The 14,705-nt window shown below is 48.2% G+C and overlaps 1 protein-coding gene across 1 annotated transcript; it reads right to left on the bottom strand.

Annotated features, from left to right (window-relative positions):
• Positions 1-673: 673 nt before the first annotated feature.
• Positions 674-13,656, bottom strand: HYOU1 (hypoxia up-regulated 1; the record flags this gene model as incomplete). The annotated part of the gene is made up of 22 exons (XM_029084321.1): positions 674-735; positions 1,458-1,541; positions 2,409-2,661; positions 3,135-3,219; positions 3,733-3,866; positions 4,230-4,352; positions 4,677-4,764; positions 4,986-5,185; positions 5,368-5,556; positions 6,622-6,704; positions 7,429-7,489; positions 7,602-7,740; positions 7,961-8,148; positions 8,421-8,553; positions 8,657-8,739; positions 9,609-9,743; positions 10,186-10,369; positions 11,090-11,205; positions 11,797-11,978; positions 12,926-13,002; positions 13,102-13,256; positions 13,528-13,656. Coding segments are annotated over 22 exons (2,883 nt in total), but the record flags the coding sequence as incomplete, so codon positions are not given.
• Positions 13,657-14,705: the final 1,049 nt, after the last annotated feature.

The following is a 14,705-nucleotide window of genomic DNA, read 5'->3' as shown; positions in this document are numbered from 1 at the left end:
GCACGGCAGTGCCATTCCCGAGCTCCTCCCATAGTGAACCATCAACACAACCTTATCAACAACTCTCAATTAACGGTTTCAGACTCTGCTACAGAGCACGGACAGAGAAACGGCCTTAACAGCAGCCTGTGGAGAACGGACACTTCCTGATCGCAAAGCACGGAGCAAACGCCGCCCCAGTTTTGTCCCACCTGTGAATCCAGAAGAGGATCCACCTCCCACCAGCTGAAATCACAGCGCTCCTTTAAGCCAGGACCTCCTACGCAAAGACAACACCATCTCAGCTCCACCTCCTTCCGCATCCATCCCATTTATCTTCACCAGAGGAGGCACCGAGTTCACCTTCCAACTTCCTGAAGCTCAACATGTTTCCTTACTGCTTTTTCTCCACAGAAAAGTCACTCTGGTGACTTCTGTACTGAAACAATTCTCGGTAGGCACACTGCCACCTTTAAACACGTAAGAAAACCAAAAAACAATTCACTAAGTTAGTAGCGGCAAAATCCCCAGAAAGAAAAAAAAAATAAGAGAAAAATGTACATCTCTATCCCATTTTGTTGTCAGATTGTTTGTTGTGTTCCATTTACATCAGGACTAACCAGGTCCATTATAAAAACTCAAGAAAGTAACCATGAAATAAATAGATGTTGACATCAGTGGGATTTCAGGGGCGTTATAACTCATCGTTTTTCCTGCTTTCTCCTCCAGCTTCTGTCGTCTTCTCTTTTTTGGACCCTGCATAACGAAGTAAACTCAGTTACACACTGTAACAGCGTTTTCAGCGTACGAAGCAGCGCTCAAAGTCCCCGACATTCACCGAGTATTCCACCAAACTCCCAGTCTGTGGTACCAGAATGATTTTGAGGACTGACACACGGCTCCAAAGAGCTGAAGACAGCGCTGCCCTCCACCTGCCAAACATCTAAAACTACAGGACTGGCTTAAACTGCAGCGACTGAGACATAAACTGAAAGAGGGGAGGTTTAGATTAGATATTAGGAAGAAGTTCTTCACTGTGAGGGTGGTCAGACACTGGAACAGGTTGCCCAAGGAAGTTGTAGATGCCCCCTCCCTGGAAGTGTTGAAGGCCAGGCTGGATGAGGCTTTGAGCAACCTGGTCTAGTGGAAGGTGTCCCTGCTGCTGGCAGGGGGGTTGGGACTGGATGAGCTTTCAGGTCCCTTCCAACCCAAACCATTCTGGGATTCTATGATAAAGTGGCTGCTGAGGCAGGAGGCAGCGGCATGTTTTAGCTTCACGCTGAACCGTGAAAGTGCAGGAACAATGAGAAACCCAAATTTGCATCTTCCCCTTTGCAGAATTAACAATTGCTTCCCAACCAGGGATTCTGCTGCCTTCCTGCCTCCCACAGCTAAAGAGGTGGAAGGGAGGATGCAGACAGACAGCTCTCACACGTGTGGCTACCGAGTTCGAGTCCATTAGTTAAACATTTACCCACCAGAGTCTGATCCAGGCTCCTCATCTGCTGTTACTTTCTCAGCTGCAGGAGGTTCCTTGGCTGGACTGATATCCTCAGGTTTGTCTACGTTTCAAGCAGAAACAGCACAAAAGTTAAGGGAGAAAAGACAGGCACAGGGAGGTGCAGGGAGGCGAGGTGAGCAGCGGCGAGGCTGACAAGCAAAGCCAGCCGTGCAGGCTCAGCAGGACCGCGGTAATTCACTGCCACAGTGGATCTCTAACACTCAGAGAAGCATCACAGAACTGCTCCTTGCTTCTCACCACCTCTGTCTGCCGGGTTTATGTCCCCAAAAGCCCTGGAGATTCAGCGGTTGCACAGGGAAGTCACCTTTGGAGCTGTGACTACAAGCTGGATCTCTTACTCAGGCCAGAGGAACTGTCAGGGAACTCCACTGACAAACAGCAGCCTACATTTAAAATGACCAAGGCACTCAGAACCTGAGGATCTTAAAAAGATCACAAAACTGCCAGTCTTAAGTGTCCCAAGAAGATTGTTTTGGGTTTGTTTTTTTCCTGGGGTCCATCTAAGCCACAAGCCTTTGTCATCAACAGCTCATTCTATTCCTTGCTATAGGATGTGAGCTTGAATACTTGCTCTGGACACTCAGAATGAAATTGATGGCTTGTCATTCTTAGAAGGCAGCCAGCCAACCAGACAGATACTGACTAACCATGCTAGGAAGTTCATAAATAGCTTCTGTTCTGTCACAGAAAAACAAACAAACAAACAAACGGTGGGGGAAGAGGACACTACCATACCTAGATTTTCCCATCTGTCTTTGAAAACTAAGAGGAGGATCATTTGATCCCACAGTTAACTATTGTCTTCACTTCATTAGCTCCCTTTCACTCAAGGCAGAGAGACACGAGCATGTTACACAAGGTAATTACATGCTGGGAGTTACATCCACGCTCCCCACGAGCTCCTCACCGTCTTGTTTCCCCTCCGTGGGAGGGATAGTGTTCTCGGTCTCAGAGGTTGCTGTAGCATTCTTGCCTGAATCAGTTTTTGTGTTGTTCTTCTCCTTTTTGGGTTTGGGTTTTGCAAACTTGGCCTTATTCAGCAGATACTGCACTTCCCTGTCCAGAGCTGCTATCTTCAGCTCGATGTCTTTGGACAGCAGGACAGGTTTCTCAGTAGGAGAGAGCTTGTTCTGCTCGGCCAGCGTCTCGTTTTTCCAAATCTGTGGGATAAAAGAGGTGCTTTTCGGATGCTCTTTGGTTCCAGGAACCACTGTACATCACAGCATCTCAAAGTTATCACCCCTGGGCCTTCTAACTTACTCAGGATAATGCTGCTCCCTGCCACCTTTCCACCAGTTTCTTAGTGACCCAGACATAGGACAAAACAAAGAAACAGAACCCTCAAAACCCAGCATCCGCTTTTAAAAACTACAGCCAGATTACTGGGCTACACCACCACTCTCCTGGAGACAACTGTCCACACACAACACAAGAACCATTATCCCCACAAGCAGTCCGGGGTCAAGCTGGGCATTAGGAAACACTAAAGCACAGAAAAGGTTTGCTGGTGGCACGGAAACAAGACCTGCACACTCTATTCCATGACCTTGAGTGAGAGTACACGACCTATTACTTCAGACAGGAAACACAACCCAAACTGACACCTCCCCCTTCCCCCAGAAGCATTTATTACCGTTGTTTCATTGATAGCTTTTTCCAGCGTACCCAGTTCCACCTCTGTGAATATCTGGTCAGACTCTGGAATCATTCGGGCACCCCTTAAAGATAAGAAGAAAGGTTGTTTCTGTTAAACCAAACAGAATGCAGATTGGCAACTCAAGTGTTTACAGCTCCAGTAATCATAAAAATAACTAGCCACTGCACACACCAACCAATTAGTACATTTCTCATTCATCTCTCGCATCTGCAGGACACAGGGTCCAAAATCAATCTCTGGATGCTAAGAACAGAATATAGAGCCAGCAAATGCAGCTATCACGAGATCAGAAAACCAGGGAAGAGGGAAAAAACAGCTGAGGCCATAGGACCAAGAGGGAAAAATCTGCCTGCAAATGTGGTGTGCAGCACTGGACACTTCCTGTCCCCCCCGTTTTAACACAGCTTGCGTGGTTCTGTCGATGGGTTCTGCAGAACCAACCGCTAGTAAGCGGGGTTCTGGTCTTCTCAAGAAGCGCTAGTGACTCTCAGAGCACATTCAGTCTGGTCATGTTCTGCTGGCATCTCTTCCATTATCACCTGCACGACTTTCCTCCTCAACAGCTTGCTCTTACTTGAGAAAGATGGTTGAGTGGTTGAGCAGACTTTCCAGGGCAGCCAGGCGTTCCGGCCACTTTCTTCTTTCCTCAACACGGAAAAAGAGGTTCCTACAAAGCTTTTTCAGCTCTGAAAGCTTGTCCTTCAGCTCCTGCAAGTGGGGAAGAGGGGAAAGGAGACAATTAGTTTGCCCACTGTCTAACATTGTAAACCTCAGAAGTTAAAATTGCAGTTTTTTGTCATTCTCTCTATTAAATACACTATTTCAATACAGTAAAGAAAGCAACGTGACCAAGCTTTATGTGGAATCACCAGGTTACTGCTGAAGCTGTTGAAGACACATCCATGGCTGGAAGAACTTCATCTTTTGCTCTGTGCATAATGCACTGAGGAAGCAAGAAGCTTCCAAGAACCAGATTACAAAGGAGCAAGGTGGATCGACGCTCTGTCACTCTGTGTGGTCACTGCCATGTCAGTGACAGCAGGCTGGTGTCCTGCCTCCACGCAGCAATACCTTAGTTGCAGCTGCATAGCCCTCCTCCTCCATCCAACTGGAAGCCTCGCTAAGCTTTCTGGAAATTTCTTCTCTCTGCTCCTCTGTTGAGACAAACTGATACTCCTCTTGGTAAAGCTTGTCCTGAAAAGAACAAAGCAAGTGCTCCTGTCAAACATCACCGAACGTGGAAGCGTAAAACAACCAGGTCACCCACTCGCATCCAGGCTGGACTGTGAACTCCCAGGGTGCTGCGTGCACTGGTGGGGAGATTCTCATTCACCCCTCCCAAATCTGAGCTCCTGCTCCTAGCATTACCAGGAGCATGATGGTAACACATGAAAGCTGGGCTCTTCAAATCAGTGTTGCCCATTTCAAACAACTCCCCTGCACTCAGATCAGCCAAGCTGCATAAGACACTCGTACCCGCTTTCCAGGAATTCTCATTTCTTTATATCCCTCTCTTACCTGGGTCTCAAAGATGAATGACTCCAAGCTGTTGGCTGATTTTTCTCTCTCCTGTTTCTCTAGATCTCTGATTGTCAAGTCTTGGAGTCTAACATGCAAAGAGAAGAGATCAAAGGTAGCAAGTGCCTTTAGAAGAGCATCACATCATACACATCAGCTTCTGAGGATGGCAGCGCTGCGTGAGCTACCACTGCTCCAAAGCACTTCCTTTCCTTTATAGGATCATAGAATGGTTTGGGTTGGAAGGGACCTTAAAGATCATCTAGTTCTACCTAGAGCTTTGCCCTAACAAAGCCATTTCAAACATACTTTTTCATCGAGCTCTTCAGTTCATCCTCCAGCAGGTCAGGCACATCGTTTACATCCAGCTCCATAGTGATCTCGTGGACAAGCTTCTGCTTCTTGGGTGCTTTGATTTTCTTCTCTTCCTCTGTTTTGGTAACTGTGCTGTCACCAGAACTTTTGGATGGTTCTTCCTCTTTGCCACTTTCTCTGTTTTCTTTGGGATCCTGTAACAGACAAAGTACATTCTCAGGCAAGGGAACAGATTTGCAGATTTGCAGCTTTTTTCCAAGGCAGGACACTAACAGGGAATGAAGAATTCCACTGAGGTCTGTAGGAATTTTATTTGTTGCAAACACACCCCTCAGACACTGAACTTACAGTCCCATTCCTTCAATCTGATGCTCACCTGAGACTCTAATTTCTCGCCTTCTTCCTTCTTCTGTGAGTCTGGTTTTGGAGGGGCAGTTTCTGCCTGACCTGAAGGCTGCTGTTTCTCTTCTCCCAGCTCTTGACCACCATCCTCTGTACTGCTTTTCTGGTCTTGTTTCTCCCCCTGCTCTTCTTTACCCATTTCTCCTAAACTCTCTTCTTCTTCCTGGTCACCACAAGCAAGTAAAGGGGCAACAGTATTTTTAACATAGAAATTCCATACAAATGTTTCACAGAAGAGAATTCTCTGCAAAACAACGTACACATGAAAACCAGCACTCAGAGTGACCACAGCCACTAGTGAGGGACTGCGCTGAGCTAGAATATGAATTAAGAGTTACTTGAGTGCAGGACAGAACAAGCAGCTAGAACAAGTCCAGAGGAGGCCACGAGGATGATCCAAGGGCTGGAGCACCTCTCCTGTGAGGACAGGCTGAAAGAGTTTGGGCTGTTCAGCCTGGAGAAGAGAAGGCTCCGGGGAGATCTTATAGCGGCCTCCCAGTACCTGAAGGGGCTACAAGAAAGCTGGGGAAGGACTTTTCATAAGGGCAGTTAATGATAAAACAAGGGGAAATGGGTTTAAACTGAAAGAGGAGAGGTTTAGATTAGATATGAGGAAGAAGTTCTTCACTGTGAGGGTAGTCAGACACTGGAACAGGTTGCCCAAGGAAGCTGTGGCTGCTCCTCCCTGGAAGTGTTTAAGGCCAGGTTGGATGAGGCTTTGAGCAACCTGGTCTAGTGGAAGGTGTCCCTGCTGATGGCAGGGGGGTTGGAACTGGATGAGCTTTAAGATCCCTTCCAACCCAAACCATTCTATGATTCTATGACATGACTCTGTGACAAGGAGCCTCCGTCTCACTAGAAGGAAATCTAATCACTAGTGCCAGCAGCTGTGCCTCTGTCTCCCAGGAGGAAGCAGGGAGCCTTGCTGGACACCTGCACAGACAGAAGCCTATCCACAGAGCACCAGGATAGTTTAGAAATGAGAGACTTCCCCAGAAACAAGTCCTGTAACATTAGTCCACTGCTGCTGGACTTGCCAGCAAAGGATTGCAAGTTTCCTTAAGCACACACCACATGAAACTCAGGAGGAATATGGCACTTTGAAATGAAGTAAAACCCCAACATGCTGCCAGATGGCTTTAAATCTGCTCACAGGAACTGCTGCCTCCTTAGCAGCCGCAGCAAGGTCCAGGGGCTCCTTCCCACTAGCAATCACCCTGGGGCTCACCTGAATCGAGTCTGTCAGGTTCTCTCCAGTCTCCGGTGCAGGGCCACCACCCCCAAACAGGCTTGAGATGGTGTTTCCAAGTTCTGTCAATGGGAGACAAAAAAATCCAGAATATTGTGCATCCAGAGAAGGAAGAAAGTTGTCTTCAGATCTCAATTCTTCCCCTTATAACCATCAGGATCACCAGAGAGCTACATACACTCCAGAAACTCTTCCTTCCCCGATCTCACTTTGTATTTTTGTGCACATGGACAACTGGGGCCTCCACCTCAGCTGGAATGTGACCTGAAATTTATAACTTTAACTGAAAAAGCTTCAAGCTTCAACCTGTGGCCGCACTAGCTGCCCCTACATCTCCCCTTCACCTCCAAACACAGATTTCCAGCTCCTCTCTGTAGGGAAGCCTGTGCTCTAAAACCTGAGCAATGCAAAGCACAGATGACGGCATCACAAGCCAGACAACCTGATGGGAGAATACTGCGAGGCTGTGGATGCAGGACATCCCCTCAGGACAGACCTCCTGAAATGAGCGGCTGTGGCTGAACAAGGAGAAAACAGCTCCTGTTTTTCAGGTTGCAATTCATGCCATAGTCACCTTAGGAGCGTATGACATTTCAGAACTCATGGCAGCACCCAGCAGCTGCTTGCAAAGGGCTTTTAGGCATTTTGGAGCTGTACACACAATCAGAGAGTACAGCTAACCACTTAACTTCCACACCCCAAAACCAAAGGAACAGTATGCTTGCAGTTATCTCAGCCACTACAGGTAAAACACAACAGTTGGTATGAATGATATTCAGCATTTACTTGTCAGCGTGGACTCCTCCTCCAGCTTGTCTTCCACCATGGTCTCAAACACAGATTCCACCTGGGAGAGGGGAGCACAGCATTAGTTTTAAGCAGGGACAATCAATACCAGAGGGAGGGACAGAACTCGAAAATACACAGGCTGAAAAACAGCACGACAGGACAGCGCTTACCCGGTCAAGACTTAGTACTCCGCTCTCATCCATGTTGAAATGAGCTTTGATGCCTTTGGATTCATAATCCGAGTGCTTCTTGAAACTCTCCCCAACTCCCTTTAGCCTCACAGTAGTGAGATTGAGAGCACCAAAAATCCTGAGGACACAGAGACAAACGGAGAGAGAAAACAGAGGATAAAAATGCTGCAGAACAGCTAACCACGTCTCACAGCCACGTTTGCAGCGATGCACAACTGCACAAAGCAAGGGACCAGCAAGGTTGGCCAGTCCGACTCGTAGGCCTGCCTGCCAAGAAAATTTTCCAGCTACACATATCCCACTGCCATCGAGCTCTCTGCTCAGACACCTCAACTCACCGCAGGTCATCCTGGTTCAGGAAAGAGAGATCCCCGTAGTTGACGTAGAACTCGAAGTCATCCGTGTAGCGGTTGAAAGTGATAACTTTGCGCTGTGGATAAGGCGCCATGCGCTGGAATAAAATCCTCTTGTTATGCTTTAAACTCTTGGATTTATCTTCCTCCTCAACTTCACGAGTAAACTCCACCTGCATCACAAACAAAATATGTCTCAGCAGTCACAAACTTCCTCCACAGCACCTTACACCAGAGGTTTCCGCAGCCTCAGGCAAAAGTTAGGGGACAGGCAAGGATTTCTCAGTGGTGTTTCTATACGCCTGGCTTCTTGGTCACAGTGCTTCTACGAATGATTTCCAGAACTTCCTTACTCAAAGGAATCCAACAGGTCACCTGGAACGCTTCTCCCAGCGTAGCCCCATTTACCCACGCCTTGCAGAAGAGAAAGAACGCCAAGGCTCACCTGGATAGGAAACACAGCGGCATCCCGAACAACGAAAGGCTTCACCTTGAAGGCTTTGCTCAGAGCAGCTGCCTGGTAGACTGCACCCATGGCAGCAGCCTCATCAGCATTGATATTCTTACCCAGTTCTTCTCTACAAAGTGAAAAGCAACAGATGTCAGTCAGCTTTGCAGCCACTGCCACGAACAGCAGCTTGTCAAGAGGACACGGACTAGAAGGGGGCCTCACATACTCACTTGCCCACAGCTTTCAGCAAAACCTCCTGCACTTTGGGGACCCGTGTGGCACCGCCAACTAGAATCACCTGGTCAATTCCATCCTAGGGATTGGAAACAGTCACCTTGTCTTGAGAAAGCAATTTTGGAAAGCTAAGTTCAGGGCTTCCTTAAGCTCTTTCCCCGGTTACCACGCACCGATGTGGTGCTCTAAGAAAACCCACGCTACGTCCTGCTGACCCAGTGCTGATCTCAGACTGGCAACGTAAGCCATGCCAGCATGAGGAACCTGGAGTCAGGTCTGTCAAACATGGACAATGTGACCGCTGCTTCGAGTCACCTGAGACATGGGACTTGATTTAAAATGTCAGACTACAGCCAGCGGCTTGGACAGCAAGCTGGACCAGAACAGATGGAAACCAAGACTCTGAGAGGTGACTCAGTGTCTTACACTGAATAACAGAGCCAAAAGATGCTCAAGAGCATCCTAGAAAGAGAGCATCTAAAATGCAGTAAGTCTCTCCAAAGGACTGCATTCATGTTTGGTCCAGCTGCCATCTGTATCAGGGCTTCTAAAGGGAGCGCTCAACCGAGAAGCCTGAACAGCAACAATTCTGTTTCCAGGCACTTTGATGTAACAACTCAGAAGAGAGACCAGAACCAGCATCCGGGACAAAATAAAAATGAAAGATCAGCGTTTCAAACCCACAGCCCAAGAATAAAGTTTTTTTAACAGACAGAAACGCCCCTCCAAGTCCTTTGGTTTTGGTGCACAGCTCAGGGAGCCACGACAGACTGCTGCTTGACACCGCAGCAAGTAACCCCACCGCAGCAGCAACGCCGCCCTGTTACAACAGCAGGCACCTCCACCTCTCAGCAGTGCTGGTAACACAGTTACAGATCCTTTGATCATGACAGGACAGTAGCTCTGTACGTGGAAACCTTCAGGTTTGGTAATGCATCCTAAACCTACCAGGCTCATCTCTGCGCTGCTCAGAGCCTGCTGCACAGGTCCTGGGACTCGCTGGAACAAATCGGAACACAAATCCTCAAATTCTTGCCTTGAGACCTTGGCCTTGAAGTCAATGTCATCAAGTAGCCCCTCAATCTGTCCAGGAAAAAAAAAACCACCAGAATGAAATCACTTGTTGAGCATTCTCCACACACAATCTGTGCCTGACTTGCCCAGTGCACAAAAAGCTCCAGCTTTCTGAACACATCTGGGACCTGACCGCACTCATCCGAACCCCGGCATTGCTCAGGTGATGAGAGAGTGGAACGTGGATACAACAGACAGCTTCTATCTGTGTAAATTCATTTACCAAACCTCACACGACTAACTCTCAGCCAATCCACTCATTTAACTAGCAGTGAGATCAAGTGGGCACAAGTTGAGTGAACCACTGGTGCTGCCTCCATCCCCGGAACACTGGGAGCGGTGCTCTTCAGCACAGCGACGCTGCAGAGGGACAGTGTTCCCACACATCTGCCCTTAACCCACCCCACCCTCAGTCCTAAAAAAGCAGAAACCCTGAGAGAGAAGGTCAGACCTGTGCCACGTGGTCAGCATTTGCGCTCAGGACAGTTTTCAGGCGGTTGGCCTCCTTCAGTAGTTTGGCCATAGCCCGGGGATTCTTTCGGACATCTTTTGAAGGGTGCTGAGCATTGAAGAGCTTCGCCAAATAGTCCCGGAGACGAAGCTCCATCTCTAAACCTCCAAGAGTTCGGTCAAACCTGAGCAAAAGAACCAAGAGAAATGTAACAACTTAAACAGAGCTGAAATACCAACAAACTTCACAAATATGCAGAGAGCAAGTGGTCAAAAGTAGCTACAGTACAATCAGCTGTGACTGTGAAGGAACAACGGTTGTTCCAAAAGTAACACGTGATAACAAAACAAAGATTCACCAGCACAACAGCCTTTGAGCTGGAAACTTCACTGTGTTTAGGGCAAAGGCCTTATTGCCAAGCACATCAAACAGCTGAGAAGCCAAAGGATAAGTGTCTCGGGTCCTAGGTATTTTCTTGGGAACAGCAGTATGAAAGTTTTGGAGTTAAAACTGCTGGTCTGGCAGTTCACAGCACCCCCCTCCTTACTTGGCCACACTGCACTGGCTTTCCTCTCTAGAAGGATTATTCTGCTTTTTCAAACTGACAGGCTCTACTTCTGTAAAACTATAGGAAATGGAATTATGCTAAAATGGCTTGAGGCTATTAAAAAAACCAAGCCCACAGCAAAGTCAGTTTCCTGGTTGCCTCCTGGAAGTTCTCAATTACCTTCTGCACAAGACAGCGACACCAGAATTATTACCAACTGGAGCCTTCTTGCTCCAAACGCCTCCCACTCCCCATTCTCCCACTCTAATGGGGAATTCCAAAATCCCCCATTTAGAAGAGGCTGTGAAACGAACAGTTTATTTCCTGAGACCTGTGGAACTGGTGTTGAATTCTTACCCAACACCCTGGATCTGCAACTGAGGTTGGGTTCCCGAGTCCTTCGTTTTCACTGTCTGATAAGTAACAATAGTACAAACGGTGCTTCCTGCTCCCATGTCATAAAACATGATATTCTGAAAAGAGAAACTGGGATGGTGAAGCAGAAACAGCTGGTCATCCCCCCATGAATAAGGAAATTACCCACTGCTGTCTGAGCCTGATACAGGCCGAGATGATCTGCTCCCTAGCCTGGCTTTACACCGTAACAACAGGACCTGGACTTTGATCAAACACAGGAGATGTTCAGGGTCACGCTTGACACAAGCAGACAAGAAAACTTTTTTCATCCATTTCATAGATCAGAAAACAAAGCTTTGGTCTTTAAAAGCTTCTTCAACCTCAGGAAAATCAAGTATTTCAGAGCTGGTCATCCCATCCCTTAGAAAAATCACTTGTGTTACTCCCTCTGGGTTGATGGGCAAGGAGCAAAAGACAGGTTCACAAAATGGGAACACCCAGCCACCTGCCCTCACTCCGGAGGCTTTCAGGCACCACCACAGAGGGTTTCATCTCTTCCTCTCGTTGATGAACATGTGAAAACAGAGGAGGACTGGCTGATAGCATAGCCCACTTCCTCACAGTTAACCCCTTTTGATTTTACCTGCAGCACTTTCTCCCCCACAGGCCCTTGCATGGGCCTCTCCGCATCTCCCAGCTGTACCTACCTGGGCAGTGGCATTGATGTCTTTCCTCCTAAAAACCCCGTAGTTCAGTGCTACAGCAGTGTTGTCGTTGATCAGCTGCAGCACCTTCAGGTCGGCCATGCGAGCTGCGTGCAGAACTGCTCTCCTCTCTGCCTGGTTGAAGTAGGCAGGGACAGTGATCACCGCGTCCTTGATGGGCTGCTCTGAAAGAGTTGCAGGGAACACGTTTTCCCATCAGTGCAGCCACATGCCAAGACTCATTACAAACAGGATGAGGGCAGCAAAACCGGAGAACCCGAGGTAAAGACGCGCACAGAACGCAATTCTGAAGCAGCACCAGCAGCCAGGATCATTAGGGATGAATCTCATTGTCTCCTGCTGGAACCAACCAGACTTTGCAGGTTCTCACAAAGCCACATGTCTGCTGATCTCTATTTCACACGTTAGGACACTCTCAAGAGTGCTGGGATGCCCTTGATTTCAACAAATATTATCTTCATGGAGACTTGCTTTATCACTGGATTATGTTCACCCTCCAGAGTAAAAGGTCTTTGAACTGGCTGTGGTGTTACCAACCAAACACCACACAGCCTCCTAGTAAGGAGGCAAGTCAAACCCTTCAATGATCTTCACCCAATTTTCATCACTGTGGTATTTCACTAGCAACACAGCATGGAAAATGCAGGACAGTCTTATCTGTTAGCAAGTTTCCCAATAGAGGGTAGTTTTTTTGCTCTCTAATTGTAGTTTAGCTCCAGCAGCAAGTCTCCATCCAGACTGGTGACAACAGACTTCAACAGAGCCACTTCCATCGTCCCTGCAGTTCCCTGCCAACGAGCCTCTGCTCCAGTCACACACGAGTGAGAAAACACTTTAGTCTCTCTCCAGAGATTGCCAGTAAGGCTTCCTCACTGCAACGCTGGGTGGGATCTGGGGTGCCTGCCCCCAAGAATAGGATTGAGACCCCAAACTCATATCATATTAGAAATGAATGATGACATGATAGCTGCTCAGTCTTGCTTACAGTCTACAGCTGAAGAGACCCAACAGCCTGTTTATAAAACCTACAGGTTTTCAAACACCTTCAGTCTCTACTCAAATCCTATAACACACAAAGGCACAGATGCTGCAAGAAACAGCTAAATCCTACCTGCAAATTCCTCAGCCAGACCACGTGAGTAGTTCAGGATCATCCCCAGCATCTCCTCTGGAGAATACTCTATCGTTCTACAAGAAACAGACAAGAAAATCCCAGCAACCAGAGGCAGCTGTGGAAGCCTGGTAGCTGCAGTCCCACCCACAAGGAACCCAGAAGCAGCTGCTTACTGGGACAGCTTGAAGATAACGGTCTGCCTCTTCTCATCCTTCACCAGCTCGTGCTCTGGGAAGCGGGACTGGTACAGCGCCACGTGGGGGTTGTCGATACGCTTACCCAGCAGGTCCTGGAAGTATCTGAATGCCACCTTGGGGTTCCTTATGGACTGCAGAAAGAAAAAGCCCATCACCCAGCTGCACTTCTTTAGCTTTGCTGATGTCAAGCAAACCTCTCCCAAGCGACATGGTGAACAGCTCTCGCGATGGGAGTGCCAGACCAGCGCACAAAGAGCCAGTAACACACCAAGGAGAGGAGAAGTAGAGGACATGAAATAAAACTTGCTGGTTCAGACATTTGTCACAAAGGGCCCAGCAGTGGGAACACACGCTCTGTGTACAGGAGCTGCAGTTGGTGCAAGGAGTACCGAGAACTCTTACCATTCCTAGTGCGCTGTCACCAAAGAGACGCTCGTTCTCCTTCAAAGAAACAGCCACAGGTGTTTTCCTCCGTGACTCCCTGTGTAGAAAGGGAAGAATAAAGCAGTCAAAACATTCAGCACAGAGTCCCTAGCGAGGAAGGGTCTTGTTCCTGTTCCAGGGAGGTGCCTCTGTTCATCTGAATGGCTGCAATAGCAGCACATCCCATCAGAGCTGTCAAACCTCCTCTTCATGACACAGGAAAATAACACGCTTTGCCCAAACGCAGACAGGCACCTCTCAAACTCACAGTCCAAGCTCTGGTTATTTTTCCTGTTTCACAAGAGGAGTTAATAAGAGGTGACTCATTTCTGTTCCACCTCGTGCATCAGCGCACCGAGGTGAGTACTTCACTACAACAACTACACAACAACTTAAAGTTGTCCACTGCACTCAGGGCACAATCCCACTTCCAAACGCCTCAAAACACACTGGTGATTCCCTAAGGTAAAGGCTACAACAAAGTGATGTGCCGTGAAGAAGAAAGGCTCACAAGGAGCTTTCTAGAATGTGCTGCTCCCTCCTTGGATGAGACTCACTTTATTTTTGCTTTCCTCCAGCAGCGAGCAAAGCAAGACAACTCCCTCGTTCTATCAACAACTCCTGACTTTCAGGGAATTAAGTGAAAAAAATCCATTTATTACATCTCAAACTAGAAACTCCCAGAAAACACGGATGTTCCTGGCTGCACATCCTCCCCCAACCACATGTTTTTCATCCAGTGTCTCGGGGACAGACTGCAGCAACAGCCGCCGAGGGAAAGGAGAGCTTTATCGGCTCTTGATTTCTATGATTCGCTCCACAAAGGAGCACAAGGTCTGAACAGCTGCAGCAAAACCAACCTGCCTCTGAGCTCCCTGAAAATGGAGCTTCTCACCTGGACAAGGAAAAGCACAACCCTGCCCCCTTTCATACCCGAACCACAACACACCCCGAACCACAACACACCCCGAACCACAACACACCCCGAACCACACTGGGGTTTGGTGGTTGCTTAAAAGGCCCCCAAAAGTCAGGTCAGACCCGAGCTGCTGCCCTGGACGATGCCCAGCAGCTGCGGCAAGAATGAGGCAAAAACCCCTGAATTAGGGGCTGGGCGCGTTCCCCTCCCAGCCGAGGAACGGGGTTAACCGAGCCCT

The sequence above is a fragment of the Antrostomus carolinensis genome, unplaced genomic scaffold, assembly GCF_000700745.2.
Source record: "Antrostomus carolinensis isolate BGI_N321 unplaced genomic scaffold, ASM70074v2 scaffold45903, whole genome shotgun sequence".
Lineage (NCBI taxonomy): Eukaryota > Metazoa > Chordata > Aves > Caprimulgiformes > Caprimulgidae > Antrostomus > Antrostomus carolinensis.
Note: the sequence above shows the minus strand (reverse complement) of the source record. Positions and strands in the feature narration are given on the sequence as shown.